General features: G+C 36.5%; 2 protein-coding genes and 1 long non-coding RNA gene across 9 annotated transcripts in view; 2 read left to right on the forward strand and 1 right to left on the reverse strand.

The window, feature by feature from the left end:
- On the forward strand, nucleotides 1-12,327 carry spata48 (spermatogenesis associated 48). 2 transcript variants are annotated; one of them, XM_022684936.2, is made up of 9 exons: nucleotides 1-821; nucleotides 2,356-2,426; nucleotides 2,808-2,884; nucleotides 4,559-4,697; nucleotides 4,796-4,863; nucleotides 5,164-5,205; nucleotides 7,344-7,451; nucleotides 7,609-7,698; nucleotides 10,380-11,869. In XM_022684936.2, exons 1-9 carry the CDS (start codon nucleotides 356-358, stop codon nucleotides 10,459-10,461), a joined length of 1,143 nt encoding a protein of 380 aa, XP_022540657.2. In that variant the 5' UTR covers nucleotides 1-355; the 3' UTR covers nucleotides 10,462-11,869. The 2 variants fall into 2 exon arrangements, with proteins under 2 accessions (XP_022540657.2, XP_007240376.3); XM_007240314.4 differs by lacking the exon at nucleotides 10,380-11,869 and adding an exon at nucleotides 11,878-12,327 and having other exon boundaries at nucleotides 22-821.
- LOC125802989 (uncharacterized) lies at nucleotides 11,922-25,429 on the reverse strand. Its single transcript, XR_007440040.1, has 3 exons — nucleotides 24,230-25,429; nucleotides 12,593-12,706; nucleotides 11,922-12,007 (listed from the first exon to the last, which is right to left on the reverse strand). It is a non-coding gene; the product is annotated as an uncharacterized LOC125802989 (long non-coding RNA).
- The window catches only part of ikzf1 (IKAROS family zinc finger 1 (Ikaros)), a 22,296-nt gene continuing 16,909 nt past the window's right edge, over nucleotides 21,619-27,005 (forward strand). For 2 of the 6 annotated variants that reach the window (XM_007240307.4, XM_007240311.4), the window contains exon 1: nucleotides 21,620-22,035. In XM_007240307.4, coding sequence (XP_007240369.1) covers nucleotides 21,891-22,035 — 145 coding nt within the window. In that variant the 5' untranslated portion in view covers nucleotides 21,620-21,890. Of the gene's footprint in view, nucleotides 22,036-27,005 lie in introns of all 6 variants that reach the window. The other 4 variants (XM_007240308.4, XM_007240313.4, XM_007240310.4 and 1 more) reach the window with 3 other exon arrangements.

Raw genomic sequence — 27,005 nt, forward strand, 5'->3', positions numbered from 1 at the left:
CAGAGTTGTTTCAGTGAAGTCACTGACTTAAACTAATGGGAATTACTTTAATACCGGTTTTATACTCATTAAAATGAACAGGAAATTGGTTAATTCAATAACTGTTTGATAAGAGAGAAAAACGGCTGGTGTAAACAAGGCTAAGCTAAGTTAAGATAAACTGGGTCATTTTACTCCTGTTGGGTCTCTGAAGTTATTGGAGTGTGTCGGTTAGTGGTCGCTAGGCAACAGCGGACGCCGAGCACAGGTTAGGACGCGGCTGAAGTGCAGAGGCAGGAGCTGAACAGTCTGAAGATCGCCTGAGGAAAACTAGCTACCTGTGAGTCTACCTGTGGTTTATTTCAAACCTGTTCTGATGAAGCAGGTACCCAGCAGACCCCCCAGCGTGAGGCTTCTCACGCGGCCCTGTGAGACCAGAGCGGAAACGAGCAGATGGCTGTGCAGAAACCTGAACCTGCCCTATGAACGGGGTCCATCTGAGGTTAAGAGTCTGACTGAGACAAACGAGCCTGGCTTCCTCAAATTCAACCCACAGGCCCACCCTCCCGCTCACAGTGCCCCCCTGGCTCCTCTCAGAGACCTCGTTCCGCTGACAGAGCCCTGCTCCGGCCTGCTGAGCGCAGGAGCCCGGGCTGATCTCAGACTCCCGGGAAAGACCAGGTTTATAGACCGAGTTTATACCCCGTCTGACCTGAGGACCCCCTCTGGAGCTAGAGACAGACCCCAGACTCCAACAGGAAGACCCTCAGCTGTTACAGAAGATCTGTCCGAGGACAAGCGCTGGAACTCAAGAACTAGATCAGAGCTAGCAAAGCTTCAAGGTAACTATAGCCCATATTATGTCAACATAATTAACTTAATCAATCAATCATACAAAATAAATGCTGTCTGTAGCCAACATTAGTGCAATCATTTTTCATATTTGAAATCAAGTGATATATATGTAAAAAGATCTGTAAGTTAAATCTATGGTTGATTAGTGCTTTCTGATATACACTGCCTGGCCAACAAAAAAAGAAAGAATGAGGTCAGCTGACTACCTAAATATACTGAATATAGACCAGGTTATTCCATCAATGGATTTTTTTCTTCCCTGATGGCTCGGGCATATTCCAAGATGACAATGCCAGGATTCATGGGGCTGGAATTGTGAAAGTGTGAATCAGGGAGCATGAGATCATCATTTTTACATGTGGATTGTTCACCACAGAGTCCAGACCTTAACCTCATTGAGAATCTTTGGGATGTGCTGGAGAAGGCTTTGTGCAGTGGTCAGACTCTGCCATCATCAATGCTGCAAGATCTTGGTGAAAAATTAATGCAAAACTGGATTTAAAATAAACGTTGTGACATTGCAGAAGCTTATCAAAGCAATGCCACAGTTAATGCGTGCCACAATCAAAGCTAAAGGCATTATAACAAAATATTACTGTGTGATCTTTTTTTTTTGGTGGCGACTTTTATTTATTTTTTTGGCCAGGCAGAGTATATAATATATGATTCATATATGAAAACTCATTTCATTCTTATTTGCTTTAGATGTCAAGAGTTTTCTGGGAAAATTAGCCAATTGTTGCTCCAGACTAGCAATCAGAAATTGGCCCATATATTATTTATATTTTAGCAAATCTGTGCAGCAAATATCACTTTAAATGTAGCTCTCTTGATCATTGACTGTACAAAACATTAATATATACAGCACATAAGCTTTTACACATAAAGCAACCATATGTTTAGCACCTCTGCTGGCTGATTGTAGTATGTAGAGTACCATATATTTCAATGACAACAAAACAGCCCATTTTCCATTAGTTTTTTTTATAGGACCTGTGTTGCATCCTTTCTTTTCATTACATGAGGTAGCTGAGTCAGACTTACATGAACTGTGCTTTTACTGTTGAAACTTTACACCTACTGGACAAACCAAGCAGTAAAATATGCCTTGCACCGAGTGATGGTAGTGTGAGATGAGTAGTGTGGGTCTACAAAATAGTTAAGCGAGTTTGGCTTTTGATCTAGTCCCTACTTCACAGACACTGAATGCAGATTTAATAACATTTAATAACAGAATGTTTTAGAATATAAGGGAATGGACCCACAATGCCCATGTTTCCTTGGTTTCATATTGTTTAAGTTTGCAACTGATTTTAGTTTGATTCTTTGACTTATTAAAAGGAGTAACACCAGCTTTTATAATTAATTGTAAAACAGAACACTAAAATAAAAAAAAATATTTCCTGTTAAATTTCATCAGTTGCATGCAGTAAACTGTAATGGCAATTTTATTATAGTGTCCTTAAACTCATAATAGGCCTTCTTCTCACGTATGTTATTGTGTTATTGTACTATGACTAGACCAGGCAGCCAATGAGGAAACTGAGCCAGATTTCCCCAAAACTCCCTGGTCTGCCAAACCTCCTGAGAAGGTAGGCTAACATCCTAAGCTACAGGTTTTTTGAGGATATGAAGATATTAATCCGGCACTTGTGTTAAACTAGTAATACCAATGATTAGATCTATATCAATTACTCATCACTGTGTGATAAAATAAATATGAATATTTATTAAAAAATATTCATAAATATCTTAGACTCAGTAGGTTATTAATCAGTAACAGGCCAGTCTCATATCTCACATTTTCCAGTAATTCCAATGCTGACATTTCACTCTGCTGGAATGTTTTCATTTGGGAGGGTTTGTGCCTTTGATATTTATCCAATGACTTTGCAAATTTGCTGTGATCTTTTCAGCACTGACATCTTTGACCTTACCTTGTGTCTTTTTTCATCCTTGTTTTATCAATGTAGGATGTACGCTCCTCTGTGCTTTCTGACTTTGTGAACACGGCAGCTCGGCGGTACAGCTACACATCAGCGGCTCAAAGGTCAGGTAAAATGTATACAATAGTGTGAAAAAGTGTTTTTCCACTTCATGATTTCTTATTTTTTGCATGTTTGTCACTCCTAAATGTTTTAAATAGTTAAACAAATTTTGGTCACATTTAGTCAAAGACACCATAAGTAAACACAAAATATAGTTTTAAATGAAATCTTTATTATTAAGAAAGAAAAAATCCAAACCTACATGGCCCTGTGTGAAAAAGTGCCCCCCCCCCCCCCCCCAATAACTGTAGTTTATCACACCTAAGTTTAATTTCTGTAGCCACACCCAGGCCTGATTATTGCCACACCTGTTCTCAATCAAGAATCAAGAAATCACTTAAATAGGACCTGCCTGACAAACTGAAGTAGACCAAAAGTTAGTCAAAAGCTAGACATCATGCCAATATCCAAAAAACTCAGAAAGAAAAAAGAAAGAGAGTAATTGAGATCAATGAGTCTGGAAAAGGTTATAAAGCTATTTCTAGCTAGTGGACTGCAGCAATCCACAGTGAGTGTCATCATCACATCGAAATCACAAAGACCCCAAAACTACCTCTAACAAACTGCAGGCCTCACTTGCCTTAGTTAAGGTCAGAAAGGCCATAAGAAAGAGACTGAGCAAAAATGGCCTGCATGGCAGAGTGCCAAGACAAAAAACACTGCTGGGCAAAGAGAACACTGCTTTCAATTGCAAGGCTTGTCTCAGTTTTGCCAGAAAACATCCTGATGCTCCCCACGACCTTTGATGAGACAGAAGTTGAACTATTCAGAAGGTGTGTGTTCCATTACATCTACAGTAAAATATGGTGGTGGTAGTGTGATGGTAGTGTGATGGTTTTGCTGCTTCAGGGCCTGGAAAACGTGCTGTGATAAATAGAACCATGAATTCTGCTGTCTATCAAAACATCCTGAAGAGAATGTTAAGACATCTGTTTCTGACCTTAAGCTGAAACGAACTTGGGTTCTGCATCAGGAAAATGATTCAAAACACACCAGAAAGTCCACTTCTAAATGGCTGAAGAAAAATAAAGTGAAGAGTTTGGAGTGGCCTGACCTGAATCGTTTTAAGATACTTAAAAATGTGGTTCACGCTCGAAAACCCTCCAAATGAGTGGGCCGACATTCCTCTACAGTGCTGTAGAACACCCATTTCAAGTTACCACAAATGCTTGATTGCAGTTGTTGCTGCTAAGGGTGGCCCAACGAGTTATTATGTTTAGGGGCAAACACTTTTTCACACAGGGACATAAAGGTTTGTATTTTTTTTTTGCCCTTAATTAGAAAAACCTTAATTTTCTCTTATTTTCTCAACTGCATTTTGTGTTTACTTGTGTTGTCTTTGAATAATAATTCAATTTATTTGATGATCTGAAACAGTAAAAACATGCAAAAAAAAATCATGAAGAGGCAAACACTATTTCAGGCCACTGTATATGATAAAAATCTTCTACCTGATTTATTCTAGAATGAACTCACGCATTCTGAAGTGATGAAGTAATACATACGACTGCCTGACCACATGAAACTACATTTATTTTTAGAATTTTTTAAATGCAAGACTTAACCCAAGATAATAACATGCTACACATCTGCACTTAAGCACTAAGTTATTATATTCTAATGGTCCTTCTGCATTACTATGACATATAATTTGACGGAATGATTGTTCTTTACAGAGGTTATGAGGATGTAGACTGGGACTCTAAGTTGCCTCCTCGTTTCAAAGCACCCTTAAGCACTCTGGAGAAAATGGCTGACCCTGTTAATCAGCACTTCACTCTGAAGAGATATAACAGCCGACCTGAGCTATGGCAGGTTAGTCTACTGTATTGTAAAGGTGTGGATCCAGATACACTTAATAACATGTCTGCTTAATTAATACTTAGAGGTTTATCATTTTCTTTTTTGCCAAGGCCATTGGAACTTATTGGAATAAGCATCAACTTCGTGCCACATATAATGCGAAGAAACCTGTTAGTTTGTAAGTGTTTTTTTAATGAATACTTAATTCTTTGATTACACTTTACAACTGATATAGCTTTAAAAAAAAATTTCTTTACACTGTAAAAATGTAAACTGATCTCTCTGAACAACTTGACATCAAGTAATGACTCAAATTTTCACTTTGTCTCTTCTCATTGACTTTCTGAGAGCAGTCTGTACTCAAGTTAGTTAGTTCAGTTTTTTTCTTCTTGAAAAGGATCTGTTAGAAAAAAAAAACTAATGTTACAGTATTGTCTGTTTCACAGTATTTGTGTCTTGTTTTCTTTTCTTACAACAGTACCAGCCCACATCCAAAATCAGGCCAAATTCCTTTATACTGGTAAGCAGTAATTTGATAGGATATTTTAAGAATGTAAACGGATAAAAAGATTTGTCTCAATACATACTAATTCTAGCTATAAACAGCTCTGTTTCTCTTCAATTCCCAGGATTTTGGTTTGCTTAAGATCTATGAAATGTCCATACCACCTAAGCAATGAAAACCTAGTGTGGTGTTACTAAAAGCATTAGGGCATGCGATGTGTCATCTCATTAGGTGTGCATAAACAGTAGATGTAAAGGCATGAGTTAATTTAACTAATAAACTGGGCCACTTAGAAAGTCTTTATAAATAATATAAAGAGTTCTAATTTCCATCACACTTTCAGAGCAGCCTTGATACTGGGTGGCTCCATGGGCCCATGATGCTTGCGTCAAATTCTGTTTTAAAAAAAGAGCAGATTTTTGTGAACAAATTTCAACCCAGGACTTTCTAAATTGAACAGTCAGTGATTTAGTAGCCACTGCAGACCATTAGAAATGTCCCAATCAGGCTATTTTGCAATCTCTTAATGCTGAGTATCAGCAGATGCTGATCTAGTCTGATCTTTTTGTTTGTATAAATAATTCAGCTACACAGTTTAGATGAGATGTTCTGCTAATAAATTATAAATACATATATTTTAGCAAACACTTACTAGTAAATAAGCAAATACACTTTATTTCTAGTAACAGTTCATATGTCCAGACATTCTAGGCTGATTTTTTTTGTTTTTTATTTAGTACAGTTTTTTTTAACAACTGCTTTATAATGTGTTTAATATCTTATAATCAAGTCTAACAGAAAATTTAGCCCACATTTACTTAAAAATACTGCAGTCTATTAGACACACAAAGTTGTGTAGGTAAGTAGAACACAATCTGAACTGATATCTGTACACTAAGATGATTCTTAGGTGCTCGAGCAAGCTTCACACTGAGCACCCTCTCTACATTTTAAGATGCTTTTGAGAAACTCTGCTTTGGTTTAGATTTCTGTGGTGTATTTATGAACAGTAGCATTATTATTCGCTAGGTCTGAGTGCACTGTTCAGTGGTGTTTTAAAAACAAAGAAAGCCATGTAGCTCTCCCACCAGTTTGAGTTACCTCTAAGTATTTTGGAGAAAGTTTAATATAGTTTCAGATATAATGTTATGTTTTCATGCTGTTTTCATGCTGTACTGTAAAACAGCTCAGCACTGCATGCTCCAACTAAACTTTCAGACCCTGCATCCACTACAATAGACATTATGTATTTTCTTTATTAATAAATGTTTGTTGCATATAACACTATTTAAGAGTTTTCCATTATAATAGACCATGAACCAGTCAGTTTATAAACCAATGACTTACTGAAAAAAACAGTAGCTTGGCCCCGCCTACTGGAAAAAACACTGGAAAAACAGTAGAGCTAGAGCCATTGAGACAAAGTAACAGCTTTTCATTTTTACTAATTTAATTTAGTGATTTAAAACACTTTTAATCATGTTTTTTTACTGTTTAGAGATGGTTTATAAAATAAAAAGATCAATATGAATTATAAAATATTACACACAGGCTTCCAATGCAATGTAAAAAAATATATATAATTTAGTTAATTGTGCATTACAGATAGAAAATAGCATTCTTACATTTTTTCCATCACTGAAGATAATTCAGGTATAAAAGGGTTAATATCTGAAAATCCTGATTGCTGAGCGATAATAGGTGGTAAGGTGTTTAAAACAAACAATCTGTAAAACAACTGGATTTGGAATAAAACAGACAATACTCTTATCTGTTAAAATATTCACAGATTGGCACAAAATCCAAGTCTTTGGATCGAATCAGAACATTCCTACGGACAATGCTTTCAAGTTGTTTACTGACAAGCTCAGTACACAGACTTGTGTTTGGTCTGCTGCAGAGAACTTCTTGAATGAAACTGTTCAAGAAAGCTTGTCATCACCATCCATTATGTGGGCCTGTTATCGTAAAGCTGACAAGCATTGTGTTCTTGCTTGCTCTGACTTGCTGTTTATACAGACATCTTTCTATGCATTTAGACATAGCTGATATATTTTTTATTGTCTGTGCTGGGGTTTCTTCTTTGCTAGATGAATGAAAAGTGAACGTGAGCTGCACCGTCATGCATGTATGTGTATTCCTTTCGTATATAGTGGTGTGGTGGGCTCTGAGAATATGGACAACGTAGATGACCCAGATAAGGATTTTAAACCTCTAACCGTGCTGCGCACCATCTTGCCCCCTTACACTCCAACAGCCCAGTAAGTACACGGTAGTAATGTAAAGAGATCATATGGAATTTTATCCATTGCTAGAGGAGCTGTATTATTGCAGTGTCCTTTAAACAATCAATTGCACTTCGCAGTTGGTTATTGTTTTGTATACATCACATCTGATATTGTATCTGTTTTTTTTTAGTCGTCCCACTATACCTGGTTACACTGGTAAAGCTCTGCATGCCAGGCCACACACCTCAGACATCACACTGCCCTCTCGTCCAATTCCAGGGTAAGACACATTGTGAATAACAGCAAACTTAAAGCGCATCAACAGGGGGAGTTCTTCACACAATTATACAGTTAATTAGATTTAAATATTTTTTCAATAGCTTGATGGTATTTGACATCCAGTCTATAATTGTAATTTTAATAATAAAATGCTTATTTATTTTTAACTTTTTTTTAACTAAAGTTTTTTTTTCTGGATTATCTGTTTATAATTTATATAACTGTATATTATATATAACTATATATAACTGTATACTATATAACTGTCATTTACTACATTTTTAGTTTTTTTCTTTACAAAATGCAAAAACTTATATTGATTATATGCTATAAAAAACAGGTATCTGTAATAATGAATGTAATTTGCATATATAATATAACTTAAAAAGCCAGCCTGTCATGTTGTGACAGATTATACAGTTATATAGAATATAAACAGATAATCCAGAAAAAAAAAAAAAACTTTAGTTAAAAAAAAGTTAAAAATAAACTAGCATTTTATTATTAAAATTACAATTATAGACTGGATGTCGAATACCACCAAGCTATTGAAAAAATATTTAAATCTAATTAATTACATGCTCTGTGTAATTAATTTTAGCTGAGGAGCAAATAAATGACTGTTATAGACTTAAAAGCTCCCTGAAATGAACATCAGTCATTCAAACATAAATTTGTAAATACTGTATATCTCATAGAACTGTAGGGCATTTTTTATAATGTGATGCACTTCAATTCACCTAAACAAATAATAATAAAAAAAATATAAATATATATATATATATATATATATATATATATATATATATATATATATATAAGATTGTCACATGTCAGAGGTTACTTTCAGTAAATTCTAGGCTATTTTATTATGTATTTATTATAAAAAAGTATCTAGACTCTAAGACCTTCTTTACATTAATAACTTTTCATTAAGAGTTTACTGGTTGTGTAAGGGTGTGTAACGACTCCTGGAGCTCAGCAGGTGGCAGCAGTGTAGAGGATTTAGAAACTTCCTCTGTGAACAAAAAACAAGGGGGCATAAAATAGATTCTGCCTTTAAGGAACTTTCCTGAAGAGTTACTGTTACAGAAGCAGCAACAGTTTAAAATATAACATAAGACAAGGGGAAATTTATTATATATGTATTATCACTTCTCTTACCCTCTCTGTCCCTTTTTATGTGTCATTTACTAAATTTTTATTTTTTTTTCTTTACAAAATGCAAAAACTTATATTGATTATATGCTATAAAAAACAGGTATCTGTAATAATGAATGCAAATTGGCATATGCACTATAACTTTAACAAACAACCAGCCAGTCATGTTGTGACAGATTATAACAAACAACAACTGCATAATAGTGCTATCATTGGACAGAGAAGAAAGAAAGATGAGTATGTTTTTAATGTGTTTATATGTTGCCACTTTTCTGCTTTACAGAGAGATGTCCAGATAAGGCTACAGACTTTCTAAATAAAATGCTCAAACCCTTCTTTAAGGCAGAATACAGTGTAAACAGTTAAAAATGATTTGATAGCAGTATGCATATGCAAACTGATCATGAAGTGTTACTTCACGGACAGCTTGGAAGAGTCCAGACCTCTGTATGTTGTGAGGTGTTATCTTAAGAGTGTGGTTAAACACTGGCCAGCTTGCTCATGGCAAGGCAACATGAATGTTTAGAGTTCAAATGAGGAATAATAGTGGGCGCCAGATGGATGGGGCATTCCATTTCTGAAGTTGTGTGGGCATTTAACATACCTACATATCTCACATGTATACCAAGAATACTTCAGTAAAGGCATTACCACCCACAGTGGACAGTTCTGTGGGTGGAAATGATGAGATGAATTGTGGCGTCTGGTCATCCTGGGGGTCAGTGCAGCGTTTTTTTATAAGATAAATAGCAACATTTGCGTTCAAGTTGGGAGATACATGAACTAAGAAATGGAATGTTTTCGCTTAAGCATTTTAGCATTAAAAGCCATAGGCTGATGAACATGATTACAAATAGGAAAAAATTACAAATTGCATTATAAAATTGCATTATTGCTACCCGGGAGATGAAGCAGCAAACGTATACACATTTATATTTGTAATTTGTACACATATTCCACTGAAACATAGATATAAACACACACACATACATACACAGACTTGTTGACTCCCTCTTTCTTTGTTGTCTGTTGTCTCTCTGTTATCTAACCTACATCTAAAAGCATTTTTTACTCAGGGAAATATATGTAGGATGATAAACAATGTCAGAACTGCCACTGTCCACAGCGAATGCTTTTTTGTTGTGTGTGTGCGTGTTTTTTTTTTTTTTTTGTGCACCTCCCTCATGTTCCTTGTTCTGTTATAAACACACAGCTCTGCGCCTGGCCTAGATTTACAACTCTTCAACGCTCTGCAGCTTGTGGCCAGGTTGTCCCTAATGAGTCTGAGATGTCACTCTGTAGATTTAAAGCACCCAAACATGATTTAAATGCAAGGGTTGGCATGGTCATTAATCCAGTAAGTAGGCTGTTCTGTGTGGGATAAACATAAAGAGGAAAGAGAGCTTGTAAATGATTAAAGGAAGGAACTAAAGAAAAATGTAATAGTATTTACTTTTGGGCTTACACAGTAGTTAGGAATATTGCTAGTGTGATCTGTTTTTTTTTTTTTGTCAATGGTAGTTTATGCAACAAGATCCTCCAACGTGATGCAGATGAGCTTAGAAACAGCCTACCACCCTCTCACTCTCGCAGGCAACGGTAAAACGTCCTCAGCTTTCAGAATGAGTAGGAATGGGGCATCTGCAGCACAAGCAGAGAGGAAGGGGGAGGAGGAGGTGTCTGAGAGAGGCACTGGAGGAAAACCAAACTCCTCACCCAGGGACTGGGTGGGTTTTTTTTGAAAACGTGTTTCCTAGCCGGGTCTCAGAAGAGCTGGTTTACCGGCTTTTGGAGCAGCCTTCTCCAGATGGTCCTATCCAGAGCTGAACTGTATGAGTTGCTGGTGGTAATCGTGGTTTTTCGCTCGACCCAGATCCATTTTCCTGGAGCCACTGGCCCTCTGAAATCTGTTTCCTCTGCTGATAAAGCAGGCCTCCCATCTTTTCCTTATAGCAGAGAGGAGGACCAGCTAGTACCTTAAGAACTTCCTCTAACTTTCATCACCCTCTGAGTTTACACCAAGAATTACTGTTATTTTTTCAACAGCCGGTAGAAATAAAAAAGAATAAAAAAAGATACAAACTGATATTTTTTTTACTCTAAATACAGTCTAAATAATTATAAAACATAGACTGGTCTCATTCTATTGGTTGTCTGGTTATTTGATGAGTTGATGAGCCTTAGACACAATCCTGTTTCACCCCTTTCAACTACCACTTAGCCCTTCCCCTTTGTTTTGTGTATTCACAACTAGAGGAAGGGTGTGCTGATTCCTATTGGAATAAAGGGGTAGGTTGATGTATAAAGGGGTAGGTTGATGTGTTGGGTTTACTTTGTCCCACAAAAGTACACAATATATGAAGAAATCAGACTTCATTAGCAGAAAAACAGCGGAAAAATGTAAAAATAGACCTTAAAAAGAGATATGCCAGCAACATTAACATGGCTTTCTTTTCAAAACTAGCTAAATATTTAATTTCCATAAACACTATAAATGGACCTAAAATACTGTTTATTCAAAAGTTCTATTTCACAAGTTTATCACAATTCCCTTGGTTCTCCAGTGAACAAATAAATTCAGTTCAATGTGCATTACTATTATCCTTCAAGCAACAATATTAATAAATTTAAACACAACTATAGTTACTGATATTGTAAATTGTCATTCTGCCCATCCCCTTTTTAAAGACGCCCTAAACTAAAATAAATTCCAGCCGCGAGGTTGCATAACTTTAGCACTCCTCTGCTATCACAATAGAATTGCATTGTCGCCTACAGAGCATGATTGCAGCCTGGTACTGATGCAGTGTTCTTATTTAATTAATTTATTTCTTTTTCAACATATCAGGTTCTTAGGTATAGGATTTTAACCACTTCCAAAGGAAAAAGTGACACTTAAAAATAAGGGTGACACTTAAAAATAAGGGTTATGGGTACAAATGACAAATGGCATTGGGTACTAGAAGTTCAGTTCCAGTATTTCAATGTCTAATTAAAGCTAATGTATGTTTTTTTGCAGGAGCAGTTTGCCCCCCTCAGTGTATGGTCGCAAAGCCCCTTTGTCCAGAATGGTCACCACCGTCTCCCCATGCAATCCTTTTCTCCTCCCGAAAACTCCTGCACTTCCCTCCTAACATCTCTCAAGGCTGCTGAACAGAAAAAAAGAAGAAAAGAACTCTAAATGTAAAACAGAGGAATAAAGTGGTGAAAACCTGTGGAAAAAGATCATGCCTTTTGAAGAAATCCAATCTGTATTTGTGAATAGATCTATAATGATGTGATGTCAATGACTGATTCTCTGCGAGTCCGGGATAATGAGATGCTTCATTTGCATAATTTCCCTTGATTCAGATGAGACGTTTGGTGAATGTGGAAGATATGTCATTGTATTACACTTTGCATATACTGTATGTGTGTGGTAAGTGTGTGCGTGTGTGCATTAAAGTGCATCAAAAATGTCTGCATATTATTTTCTCTCAGATCCGTTTTTCTTTTTTACCTATTTTGCCTGCTGTAGTGGGTCTCCACAAGACTTTTGAAATATAAAAAACTGTTTGTTGCAGTCTTGCGTTAAGAAAGCAGAAATTTTGCTTCAGGAATTCATGAGGCAGTCGGAAATCTTTAAAAGAAAAGTCTGCCGTTTCTCAAAAAGCTCATGTTTCTGAAGCGCTCTACTTCTGCACCCTAAGAACTGTGGTTTGGAGAATAAAAGAGAGAATGGCAGTGTATCTTACCTGTTGACAGGAAATAGGAACGTGCTGGTTTCCTGTTCCCCCCTGTAACCTTTGTGTCTGCTGAAAAAGCACCCCAGGATTTAACTCAGCTAGCATGCCTGAGCTTACTTTCGTCTAAAAAGGATAGATAAAGGTTCATGTTCAGCACAGTAACTCGCAGTGTATTGCTGTAAAGGTTTATCTTTGAGACATAACTAAATAAACAGGCTAAAAGATGAGCAACTAGTCCTCATCTAAACCAAAATATGCTATTGTAGGTATAGTATTCAAATTTATAGTAATGGAAAAAAGGCCCCAGCAAGGTCAGTTACAGAAGGTCGGGTGCTGTTAATGAGGTCAGCACGGTGTAGCAGTGTGCTTGGCTTGCTGTTTCTGTCTGTTAGTTGGACAGCATCGCCATGGAGGGAATGGCCCTTTCCAGAGACAGAGATGTGGTTAGCAGATAACATAACGTCCACCCTGGGCTCATGGACGTTTCTACTGCCCTGAATTTGTGAGGGGCTCTCTTTCTTTTCTTAGGTCTTTTACCCCAAGGTAAGGCTTTAAAAAAGATCAAACCGAAAAGATAAGCTCCGGCAGATGTGCTACAGTGTGCGCCAGTACATAAAGATTCATACATTCATACTGTTTTTTTGTGAATTTTTGAAAGGATGCTATTTAAGGATGCGGATTTACCTTTTGGTTTAAAGGACCAATATTTAGGATTTCATTTACATTTGAAATTCCGCTTACACCCACCTCAGTACCATGAGCTACACTGTATGTGTAACACACACACAATCATAAGCATGATTTGTAATTAGCTTACATCATAGCAGAGTCATTCTGGCTATTACTTTTTAACCTTACAGGGGTAGCAAACTCACAAAAATGTTCAAATGAATTTTAACTTTTTTCAAATGCAGTGGTGTTTAAGTGTGGCAAATTAATTTACCTATTTAAAAGTAACATTAGCAGACAAGACTCAAGACAGTTATTTCTTTCCTGTGACTGCTGTGTTTTTTTTCTTTGTCTTTTTGATACCAACCAAGATACCAGGAAAAATCTGAATATAGCCTAATGCCGACCTTACATCAAATTTTTTTTAAGACAAATTTCCAGAGTCTGGATAAAATCCTGAGAGTCTTGCTAGAATCGAGTTGCAGTTGCATCATCTCCATAGTTCAGTGTAAGGATGGTTAGTATTGAAGGTTTTAGTCAGTCTTTTTCTCGTCTTGGCGTTCATGTTTAATATTATCGTAAGTCCTGAGACTTGGCTCACACAAATAGTGATGTAAACAATGTCAACAACCAATAGGAGAGATACGGAAAGCCACAAGGCACGCGCGGACATTTACAAAACTGGACATGGACGAGACTCCGGCGATGGTTTGGAAACAACGGTTCTCCTGGAGTGAGCAAGAGTGTTTTTGACGTTTCTTTCCATTTATGATAATTAAAATGATAGTACAAAATAATAAAAAAAATCTCAGCAAGAATTTACTGCCAGTCCTGCAAATAGTGACCCTGCAAAATCCCCAGTTTTTGGAAACTTTTGTGACTAGCCTGTAACTAAAAAGTCTGTGACTTGTGTTTAGATGTGAGAGGGTGTCAGACTTATTTAGGTCTTTTCAAAGTCATCTAGTGTATGGTTAGCATAATTTTACAACCCATCAACTCTTATCCTATAACTAGCTAGCAAACTGAGGCATATTTCGAGTTTATCACAACACTAGGCTAACTACAAAACATGCCATTCCATGGAGGAAAAAAACATGCTACATGTGGAGTGAAACGCATGCACGTACTGTTATGTAGCATGGATGCAACCTAACATGCTACAACCCTTAAAAAACAAACAAGTGAACTGGAACAGAAGCTGCAGTATAAACTGCATTAGATGCTACCCAGCCATAACAGTGTTTTCTTAAAACCGCCATGATCAGAGACGGAGTAAAACGCAAGTAAATCCTGTCACTGCGTTTGATAATAGAGAAAGCTTAGACAATGCCATGCTAGCTAATAAAATACACATTTTCTTCTGAATTTTAGAAAATGCCACTGTTTTTAAAAAGCTTTGTTGTCCTTTTACCATTTTCTCAGATATTCCTTGATTTTACTGTTTTTATTAAAAATTAAAATTAATCCCACAACCACTAGACACAAAATGAAACTTGTTAACCTTGGTTTTGCTTGCTATTACAAATGTTTTTGAATATGTCTTGCGTTTGTTTACTCATGTAAGTTCAGTTTCCTCTGTCATCCTAAGTGAACATTATATCTGGTTGCCAGAGTGCTGCCATCAGTGTTTTAAAAAATTGAATTGTGGAGGGCATTTTACACGCTTGCTGTCATTTAGTCCTAAATGTACCGTTAAAGATTGTATATCTTGTACCGATGCTATACCTTAAACATCTGTCAATACCAGTATCAGTCAGATACCATCTTTATCCACCTCTTAAACTAAGTAGTTAATAATGAATTTGTTTAAATTCACTTTGCTTAATATAACCATGTAAACAACTTCCCGCTCAAACTGTGTGAAACAAGTATTCTGCTTCCCTATGAAGCTTAGAAAACTGGTAGATTTAAAAAAAAATAAAATAAAGGCTTGGGTTCTAGGGTTAAGCATTTATGTGATCATACCGGATTATGTTTTTTTTCTTCCAAAATTTTATTAAGGTATTTTGACCAGAATTAGACCAATATGATACTGATTATTAGCAAATCACTAGTTTGTAGCACTGTTTTATTTATATGTAGGCACTGAGTTGTATAGCATCACATACATCAGAACTGCACTTCCATACAGTCTATGTCTGTGTTTCTCTCCTGCTATAATCCTATACCTTCTCCTTGTCTCTTCCGACTCTCGCTTAATATTCTGTTATTGGCTCAATTTTCATGTTGGGGTCACAAACATAATGGCTGATTCACCAGCAGTCCTTTGGGCTCTTTTCCGTACTCGCTCGGGCGAAAGATTAATTTCTCTCCCTCCTCACCACTTTTTTTCTCGTCATTTCTCCATAAAGAGGGTAAATGTCAAGCATGCCTGACTCCTTCTAGTGACACATCCATTCCAGCAGATGATTACCATAAGGAAATTGACACTTTAGTGAGCACAGGGGAATTTAATTTAGCCTGACATCTTGCTGCATAATGCATTCCCGAAGAAAGTAAGATTCTTCGAGCCAGGATTAAGAATTTAAATAAATTTGACTATTAACGTGATTATTAATCTCAAACAAGTCAAACTTATTTACGGATTTAAATCAATTATGGATTACATGTTATTTAAGCTTCTAGAATTGAGGGGAGTGTTTAAACATCCATGAAATAACAAAGAGCTGCTCTTGTCTATCAGTATAATCTAGTTGATAATAATTTGATTCAGCTAATGGGTTTAATTGCTACATCATTCTGTGAGGAAGCTCATCTTCAATTTATTTTTATGGGTCAAATTCTCCATGTCAGATTAACCAAGTTTATATAATATAATGTGTAATGTGTTAATGTATGAGATACACAGTGTAATACACATGAGTTGTTTTGCATATTGCTGTTGGGACATATCCTTCTTTCTCCAAAACAGGGAATTTTCTGTAACAGGAAAATTTGGGAAATTTGCCACAGTGGGAGTAAGTGGGATAATGGAGTAATATGGTAAAAATTAGTTATTGTATTTATTATTTATTTGTATGTATAGGCAGTTACACTGATGTTTTAGCTTAAATCAATTTAGGGAACTCTCTCTTTTCTAGATCTTCACACCAGCATTGCTTTATACCACTAGTTTGGTGATTTCCAAATTGTTATAGCGTCTGCTCTGCGGTGGCCCGGAGCTATTGTTGCAACAGAATAACAAGAACATCACTAACAAGAAGGAAAAAAACAAAGAGAAATTTGATTTAAAATGGTGCATTATTTAGATACCGGATTCTGTTTTAATTTAACTGTTCAATATTTTTAAACAGTATATTACCTTTTGAACTTAAAATGTATCAATTCATCCATTTCTTATGGAGTAATGGTATATGTATTGGATATGAAACAGTTATGTCCAGTTTACCATATTAACAATTTCTTCATTTTGGTCATTTCCTTTACTGTTGTTTTATTTCCTGTACTGTAGTGTCTTCATGGATATAGAAATACAAATCTAAACAAAGCACATTTGTTTTTATTAAAAAACTGTCTATTTTTTTATAAACACAAACTGACTTTGTTAAAAGTCATTGTTAAATAAGCAAAAATAATTAATGAGTCATTTGATAAACAGCTCCTTAAAAAAGACATACAAATTTAGCTCAACTGCTTATTAATTACTGGCTTATTCAGACAGTATCATCTTTCCTCAGTGTGTTTTCCTCTGGAGATTTGGCAAAATGCATAGCCAGTGAGTCGGACTGGGTCACAAATCTTCTTAAATGTAAAAATCATTGCCGCTGTGTTAACACATACTGAACAGGACGCATTTACTGTATGGTCTAAGAGAGGTATCACATGTCCTGACGTACTCCCAGGCTCCTGGCCTCTGAGGCATGGTAATTTATGCTGAGTCACTGGGATTTGCTGGTATCTCTTTGGATGGGGAGCCCCTGTTCAGCTCTGCTGGTCTTGATTGGAGTCGTAACTGGGTGTGCTGAGTCATGCTCCATGTTACTGTTCCCTCTGCCCGGCCTCTGGAGCAATGGCTAACATACTGCATTTCCCTACTGCACTGTTACACATTACTACTACCACTAAATGTGGCATTTAGGGAGATTATATTACATTAGGTGAGAGTTTATTAATAAAACAGATATACTCAAAAGCACCCCTGACCCTAAATGCAGTTGATCAGCTAAGCTAAGTGTTTAGTTTTGAGGTGAATTTAAAATATAGTCAAATTAATCAATAATTAGACTTTAGATATGTCTGACACCATATAATATTCTTTCTAGAGTTAATACTGTAAAAGAATTCAAATTTTCTTAGTGTCAGAAACCACATAGGTACATCCATTCAGACACTAAATATGTCCTGGCTGATCGACTACATGTGGGGTAAGAGGAACATCGTATAGTTTGGGTTTTTTCACAGTTGTGTAGGAGGCACAGGGACTATCTGGTGATTTCACACTGGACATTAGAGGCAGGTGGTCTAACAGGCCAACTTTATCCATGTTCCCCTTCTCACACCAAGACCAACTGCCCTCAAAAGTCCTCCTGGCTGACTGGAGATAAGAGTTAACTCCAGCTACAAACATGACTCAGCAGCTCAGGGCCTGCCCCAAGCTGCTCCTGAGATACAGCAACCTGGTCAAAGCCCAGGATCACTAGCTGGGAGAGAAAAGGCCAAATTCTCTCACTTTCTTATTACGTTACCAGCGCAGCCATGAAGCAGCGTACCGGAAACATCGTTTAGAATATAATGACAAAATATGGGAATGAAATGAGTCTATTTATTTTAACCAAACTTGCTGTCTATCTCATTATTTATTGACAGTTTCTATAAATATTAATGAAAAAATTATATCTCTTTGGATGATTGGTGGCGATATAATCTGTGCATCCGTCCTGAGTGATTAGTTTTTTTTTTTAATAGTAAGAGAAGAAACGGAGAGCAGGTCAGATCAGAATTAAAAGTTAGATTTACTTTTTAGGACTGAATACTTGTAACTTGTTAATATGTCTATGTGCAAAAATAACAATGTATTTAAATTCTTGAAGGTTTATAAATGCTTTAGTGAGTGTTAGGGTTAGCATTTTTGCTGTTTGCTTATTTAGATTTAATCTTGAATTTATACACTTCTTTGGGTTTCTAAAAAATATATATTTTATATATTATATATTTTAAATGTACTTTTCTCAAATATAACATAACCAAACATTGGTCTTTAAAGAAATATATCCACTTGGCATTTAAACTTGGTCCTGAAAAGGGTTTATTCATTATTTATATTAAACATTATTTAAAACAGTCTAGATGTACTTAAAGGTTATAGTTAAGTGACTAAAATAAACTATAAATCATAAGGACAATCATATAGTACCCCATTAAGGCTCTTAACCATCTATGGCATGAACTATATTTTGGGAAGAAACAAATCACCCCACAGTTTGGGAGATTATTTTCTTTGTGAACTTTTTTCAAACCATTTTTATTAATAACAAGCTGATTATTTTATTCACCATGGCTTTATCATGACGGCCATAACAAAATTGGTCTACATAATGTTGTCCAAAGGCAACAAATGAAAATATTAATGTGTTTTACTAAACTTAAAACAAGAATGTAAAATGTAAAATATGCCTTGTCTTATTATATTACAAATAAAATAAATAAATACAATAAGAATAAGGTATAGTATGGTATGGTGTAAGAGCCTAAAGATGGTTTGTTGCCTGAGGGCAACATAATGCTATAGAGGGATAAGAGTCTTCTTGTGTTTCTGTTTCTGACCATAGGCATTGCTGTATATGGAGGCTGAAAATATCCCAGATAGGGATTAAGCCTATTCTTCGACTACAAATCATTTTGAATAGAGATATTAGATTCAAAGGAATACGACTACAATTAATTCCTGTCTGGGATACTGAACCTATGAGAAAAAAAAAATCTTTATTTTCATTAATTGAGGTTATAACTGCCAAAAAAATAGCTTACAGTTAAAATAAGTGTTAAACAAGCAAAATGAGCAAGGAAGCTACAGAGAGGTGGTCTTACAGGCCTGTAATGTGTTTGTATCTGCATAGTGTACACTCTATAGTTAAATGCAGCTCACTAGTGATGTGTAATGTGTTTGTTTAATAAGTCAGTCACTGTCAGTGGTCTGCAAAATGACGCTCACACAGCATTAGAGATTAAACAATAAGAGCTGAATTGATCAGAACACTGCGCAGTAGAACAAAAGGACTGAACTATAAGGGGGTTTGTCAAACCAGAGGAGTACGAACATGCGCAGGCTCTCAGCAGTGAAGCCCCCGCGGATGAGCTGAGGCATACAGACAAAACCAGACACATGTGCAACACAGCACAGAGAACCAATGAACTTGGTGTAAAAAAGGTGACACACAGGTCAGAAGTGAGAAAAGTACAGGCTTATAATATAAATGATTATTCACGTTTTCAAATCAAAAGATGTGTCCACCAACAGTCGATGCAGATGCAGTTAAAAAAAAAAAAATTTAAGACAATAACAAAATAAGTAAATAATAAAAATAGTATTACTACTATTATATCAATAGTTCTTTATTTTAACTAATTGTTTATTAATAATCATATCAAGATTTAGACAAACAGAGGTCTCTCTGTGACACTGATATTGACACACACTTGACAATGAGTTTTATCAAACAAAACAACCTACAGCTGAAAAGGGAGATAATGTAAAGGAATCAAGGGAGTGGTATCAAATACACATTTAGGATCAATTATACAAAATTCTCAGAGCATAATTAACATTGCAGGACTAAAATTCCTGCCTGTGCGGTCTCAAATTATATGTTTTTTCTTTCATTTTTTATGATTCCTGTATGTAATATCCAATACTTGCTGAAAGTAAAACTTGAAAAAGACAGATCTGGCCCCGCCTTTTAGCATTGACACAAAAACAATTGTTACAACAATAAGTGTTACTTAGGTATTTATTTATTTATTTATTTATTTATTAATAATTAAATTGTTTTTAGCTTCAGTGTGTTACTGGTTTTGTGAAAAAGGAGAATTGATATAGATATAGAACCATACAATTATGTCTAATTTCCTCAAGCTTTCTTTTAAACAAAATCATTTAAAAACAATTAGAAGCACAGAAAACATAGGTCCAAACTGATTTCCCAATAAAACCACAAGCTGGTAGAACTCTGATTATTTGCATATTATAATAATATAAACAATAATGCTTGTATTGCTTTTTACATTAAATTGTTCTCAGTGGTTCTTATTGTTGCTGATCAATGAAAAAACAAGTATCTCCATTTTTGTTGATGTGTAGTTAACTACATAATTTGAACACACAAACTGTCCTTTACATTGTGTCAGAAGATCTTGATGAATGAATCAATAGAAATTCTCCACAATGACCTAAAACAACCTCTATTTTATCTAAGTTACTGTTTTAAATATACATATTTTTTCACTGTACAGTGAGGTTAAGAGTATAGTTCCAGGAGAATGTTCAGAACCCTTACATTAGGTGTGAAAATGTTTAAATGGCCCTAATCAAGTGATACAAATCCTCTACAGGAATTCCACAGTATGTCATTGTTTACTGACAGTTTCTATAAATATTAATGAAAAAATTATATCTCTTTGTATAATTGGTGGCAAAATTATCTGTGCATCCGTCCTGAGTCAAATATATTTTTTTAATAGTAAAAGAAGAAACCAAGTGCAGGTCAGATCAGAATTAAAAGTTACATTTAGTTTTTAGGACTGAACACTTGGAACTTGTTAAAATGTCTATGTTCAAAAATAACAAAACATGTAAATTCTTTAAGGTTTATAAATGAAAATGAAAATGTTCACTTGCACAGAACCCTTACAATATGTGTGCAAATGTTTAATTGGCCCCAATTAAGTGACACAAATACAGGAATTCCACATTTTTGTATTTATTTTCCGAAAGGAATATTGTAAGGAAAACATATTTAATGTGCTATTGCTCTTGCCTTATTCCACACACCTCTTTGTTTTTAAATAGAGGCATTAATAATTATTTAGACTTTTTAGAATAAGCTTATTACAATGTGTACTATACACTTAACAAATTATTAAGGAATTAATGAATTCCAATGAAAAAAGAATGCAAAAGTAAACAAATACAATAAAAAACAGGGATTTAATAATGTACATAAATTTTACGTCCGGGTCACAAAACGCCTTGAATATAAAGTACATTTAATTTGTAGAAATCTGTCTTATCGCCCACAGCCTGTGAGTAGTGAGTAAGATCAGGTAACAAGAGAATAGCCCCCACCATCATCATCATCAACACCACCACCCCCACCACCCTCACCTCCCTTACCACCCCACCCCCGTCCCAGTGAGAGAAAGAAATAAATAAGAAATGAAGGGGTCCAGCTCGTCCTGCCCGCCTCATCCCATCTCATGCATGGCTGCCAGTGATTCTGTGCTGCCAGTCAGACTGCGTTGGCACGGCACGCGGCGTTGGGGTGTTAGTTAGTGGTGGGTGTGTGTGTGCGTGCCTGTGCGCGGGCGCGTGTGCGTGAGTGAGTGTATTAGAAGGGGTTTGTTCTGCGCACCTCGGGCCTTTGGAAAATAAAGGGCTGCGCGCGCTAGAGGCAGGGCGCCGCGCGCAAAGAGCCGGGTTGTGATGTTGGGCTGGAGGCAGGAAGTGCCGTGGAGAGGGGAGGAGGGAGCGGGGGCAGCCGTCATCCACGGAGCGCTGAGGAGCTGCGCACATGGAGGAGCGGGCCACAGCTGGAACAGCTTCTTACTGCAGAGCCCGGGACTAGCAGGTAGGGGCCACGCGCAGCAGGACACACACCGACACCCTCACACACACTCAGGACAGACTACAGAGTTAGAGTGTTAAAAGTGTTGTAAAGTTTTAGTGAAGAGGAAGAACGAAGCTGGCAGATTGGGAAAGAAAAAGAACACTCCTACATGCAGCAGGTGTCTGGGATACAAAAATGATGAGTACAGATGTTTAAGCTATCACTGACCGTCTTTATTCATCTGTTCTGACTCCAGAGTGGACTGGTTTAAGAAGGAAAAACTTTTGGAAAGTTTTTATTTTTCCTCAAGTTTTCCACTCAGGAATATTCACTTCTCCCGACGTCCAAAACCAGCTCAAATTCAATTAATGTCTTTATTAACGTGGTTTAAAAATGTAATGCTGATATAGAGGGATGTTTGATGTATTTTTACTAAAGATATTTAGGGAATGTTCTCTCGGCTCAGAGAGCTGCTTTCCCTCCTTCACGGAAGCTCGTCTTTACGCACCTGTTGCTTACCCGCTCTCTACACGTTGAACGAACAAAAGCGCAAAAGCTTTCTTTCCCACTTTTCCAATTTTAATACAGATCATAATCAAAGTTTATAATCTTCTGCCTATTTACTTTTATTTAAAAATAAGTTTTGCTGCTATATTTTGTAGATAAAAAAGCAAATAAAAGAAAACAACAATAAAATAACAGGTAAATACTGACAAAGTAAATTTTAAAAAACCCGGCGAAAATCTGTAAACTAAAGAAAAGTACAGTGTTTAAAAGACTAACCTACAGATCGCTCCTAGCACTTGCTTTCTTTCTGAGTTGTCGCTTCTGTAAGACAGAAGTGAAGCTGCTCTGCTGTTCAGAAATAAAAAAAAACACTCCACACATTTTGCTGTTCAGTTTACACACTCTGCCGCAGCTTTAAATGACGAAACTAATAATAAATGTAAAGTATCAAAATAAAAGTTAGAAAAAATAAATATCTGAAGCAGGAATAAAAAGTTCAGAAATCATCTCAAACTAAAAAAATACTTCCATTTGATTTCCGGCGTTTGAAAACGAAAACAAACAAACAAAAAAAACCCTGCAAATTTTAAGCCGACGCTAGTCTAATAAATCATTCGGTTTAGATAAAATCCTATGCTATTTTTTTACTGCAAATTTCAATTAAAATACATTTTCCCGAATAGGAACCCGACATATTTCTAAAACAAAAACGCAGCAATTATTTACTTGTTAGTAGTTTAATTAATCAGAGGTCAAATCGTGTAGATGCTGCGCTGAAGTGCAGTCTGATATTAAAGACTCGCAGGTGTAATTGAGGCTCCACACATCATTTCTGATAGTCACACAGACAGACGGTCACACAGACAGTCAGTCAGTCTGTAAGTCACTCAGACAGATAGAGATCAGCACATCCACCCGCTGTTCTGTTGAAATCCCCACTGATGCAACAGAGCAGAGTGAATATGGGAGCATTTTTGGGGAACTTTACCCACCTCCTCTGGCAGTGTGAGCTTAAATCCACTTATCTTCATCAACACCTTTTTTTTTATCAGTTTCATCACCACGGTGACCATTATCATCATTAGTCTGCAGTTCAGAAGGTTTACAGACTGGCCACACACACACACTCCTACTGTCTAAAACTTTCCATAATGGCACACACATTAGGTGTATGCAGAATTGATCAAGCGTCTGACAGTAAATGTGTATTATCACTACATTTGTGGTTAAAGTCTAATTTCTAATGTAAAAAAAATCTAAAATGTAAAAAGAAAATCTACACAAACAAAGAACATGGTAACTTTACTGCAGAAGGCAGGTAAAAAAAATACAAAAATAAAACAAGAAATGATGAAATCATGTGATAAATCACATGTGTAGGTGCAATTAAAAAAAGGTAAAAATCAGGTAGCTTTTTGTTTCCTGACATTTATAAACAAAACACTTATTACTTATTAAGTCACATTGTAGGAGAGGAATATCCCTGATTTTCAAAAGGCATTTTTTTGGAAATCAGGGAATTTACAAGCCATTGGATTGGATTTCCTCAGTTCCTTAAAATATTCCCTTAATTTCCCCGCAAAGTAAAAGTTCCACAATATCACAGAAAAGTTTATTGTTACAAAGGCTCTTATTTGTCTCAGCGTTCCCATTTAAGTCAAAAGGAATGTGTGAACTCCAAGCAGTCCTTTAAAAAAGTTCTTCTCACCTCGATATGCCTTTGAGCTGAGCCATGTCATTTTGTCTGTTTAACGGTTTCGCAGTGCGTAGTCCCACCCTTCTCCTCTTGAGCTTTTTTTTGTTTTCATGTTTAGCACTACTACTCTCTTTCCTCTCTATACACAGTCTCTTGGTTTTTTCTCTTTCCCTCTCTCTCTGACACACACACACATACACACATACACACACTCACATCTGCAAATAGTGTCTGAAGGCGTCTTTTCACCATCACCAGGTTAACTGTACTGCACCTACTGACTGTCAACGAAGATATCTGTTACCACACCGCAAAACTTTCTTATCCACACACTCAAACAGACACACATACACACACACACTCACACACACATACACAGAGCTGTCTGGCAAACAACAGGACAACAACATTAAACTATAACTTCCGTTGAGCAGTCTGAAACATCAAGAAGGTCGCATATCTGCACCCTTATCTGTTACTTTCAGTGATGGAGGAGGTGGTATAATATTGAACACACTCTTATTATAACTTCACGCTCTTTCTTCCTGCTCTCTAAAAAAGTCCCCACTGAAGCATGACTGAATTCAGATCATTTGCTTTCTGTCCTTCTTCTCTGTAAAGATTAAAAACATCTTGATCACATGCAGTCGCTCTCCTTTCTGTGGTTCTAGAATTGAATACATTGGAGTATTGTGTCCGAGAAGCATTCTTTCATTATACAGTCACAGAATAAAGTTACCTAAATAGTACTTACCTTGGAAAGATGGTATTATAAAAATGATCTATACTTTAATTGGTATAGGACTTTTTTCTTTATGTAGAGCTTATTTAAACTTACAAAAAGAAAGGTTATTTACAGCCACACATTATGTTTACTAAAAATAAATATTTTGAAAATTTGTTTAGGGAACTAAAAGGGGTCCTTAATAACAGCAAAGATCCTGTAAAAAGCCAAGACAACTCAATTAACCATTTAGATGCTTAAAATGTTTCTGATTACTGCTCAAATGGTTATTTGCCTGTTGAAAAGCTTATTCTCTAGGATGAAGAATTTCTTGTAGATGGTTAATTGTACCACCACAAATGGGTCCACTGCTGTTTTATTGCATGGTTATAAAGGACCATTTTAGGTTCTTTTTTTAAGACTATACACTACATCTTCACTGCTGCTGTTCCAGAAACACCATGGATAGGGGAGTAGTCAACATTTTAATCTAGTGTGGGTTTAAGATCTGCCAGTATCTAGTGTTTCCCAGAACTACACCAACACTTATGTAAATGCTCAGAGGCACTGCAGTACTAGATCAGTTCTAGTCACCCCTAGATGTCATGGGGTGAGTTTCCCAAAAGTTCTGAAACTTCTCAGATTACAGAGTGTTGTTAAATGAATTTGAATGCTGAGTAATTGGAAGGGCTTCAATACTTTTGGGAAACTCTGAAGGTCTATGAGGAAGCACTCCTCCTGCCAGAGTTCATGCCCCCATTCAGACTAAACCACTGTCCTAATTTCCCCTTCTTTATTTTGCTATTTTCGACATAAAAAAAAAACAAAAAAACATTTTTTGGACAAAAGTATTGGGACACATTTTCACATTGCCACAAGTGTCCATAGCGCCTATTCTAGATTAATGTTGCACAATGCATTCTCAATATCTGCCAATAGAAGTTTAAACTTCTAGCTCTGCCAGGAGCATCATAGCATGGGTTTTTTAAAGTAACAAATCTTGTGTCTCTATCTGGCAGTTTTATTAAAGAGTTTGGGTTTGGTGAATGCCGGGAGAATGTCACCTGCCTGAAAGTCTGGTGCCAACTGCGAAGTTTGGTGGAGTTTTGGAGGATAATACTATGGGGTGGTTTTTCAGGGGTTGGAGGCTTTCTACACCCAGTGAATGGAAATTAGAAATGCATTAGTGTATCAAGACAATCTGGACAATTGTATGCTTCCTTTTTCATGGAAACAGTTTGGGAAAGGTCCTTTTCTGTTCAAACATGAACCAGTGTGCCCCAGTTTGGGAAATAAAGCCCTGACCTCAACACCTTTACACACCTTTGGTATGAACTGGACTGGAGATTGTAACCTAGGTCTTCTCATCTAATTCTGAAAATGAATTCTGCATAAATGGGCAGTCATTTCTGGAGATACACTCCAAAATCTTTTAGAAAGCCTTCCTAGAAGAGTGGAAGCTATTACAGCTAAACAGAAAGGAGATCAACTCCACAGTAATGCATATGGATTTCAAACGAGATGTCATAAAAGCTCCTGTAGGTGTAATGCGTAGGTTTCCCAGTAATTCTTCGTCCATACAGTCTGTATATCTTGAAGCGTTAAAAACATGAAACTAAATTGAGTCTCAGCATACGCTTCTGAAAGAGAAAAACAAGAATTTTACTGTAAAAACGAAAATGGAATTCCTTTGTGTATTTCGAACACTCATATATGTAGATGAACTGACACAGAATTTCCAGGCCTACTCCAGAAGTGAAGTGTGTGCTGTCATGTGAAAGACTGATCAAACTCCACCCACTGCTTTATCCAAACCATCACTATTTCCTTTCACACCACCTACCCAGAAAAGGGGGCACGGGGGAATACCATACACACACACACACACAAACTCACACACACACTCTCACAACCTCCCAGTTTAGGGTACCAAGTGCCCAGCGTATAGAGATTTGCAGCAGTGACCTTTAACCCATATTCCCAATATGCCCAGCCCACACCAACCCCTCCACATATTGTACAGCTACACACCTGGGCCTCACCAGGGCCCTGCGTGTGTAAGCT

Source organism: Astyanax mexicanus, chromosome 7 (genome assembly GCF_023375975.1).
Source record: "Astyanax mexicanus isolate ESR-SI-001 chromosome 7, AstMex3_surface, whole genome shotgun sequence".
NCBI lineage: Eukaryota > Metazoa > Chordata > Actinopteri > Characiformes > Acestrorhamphidae > Astyanax > Astyanax mexicanus.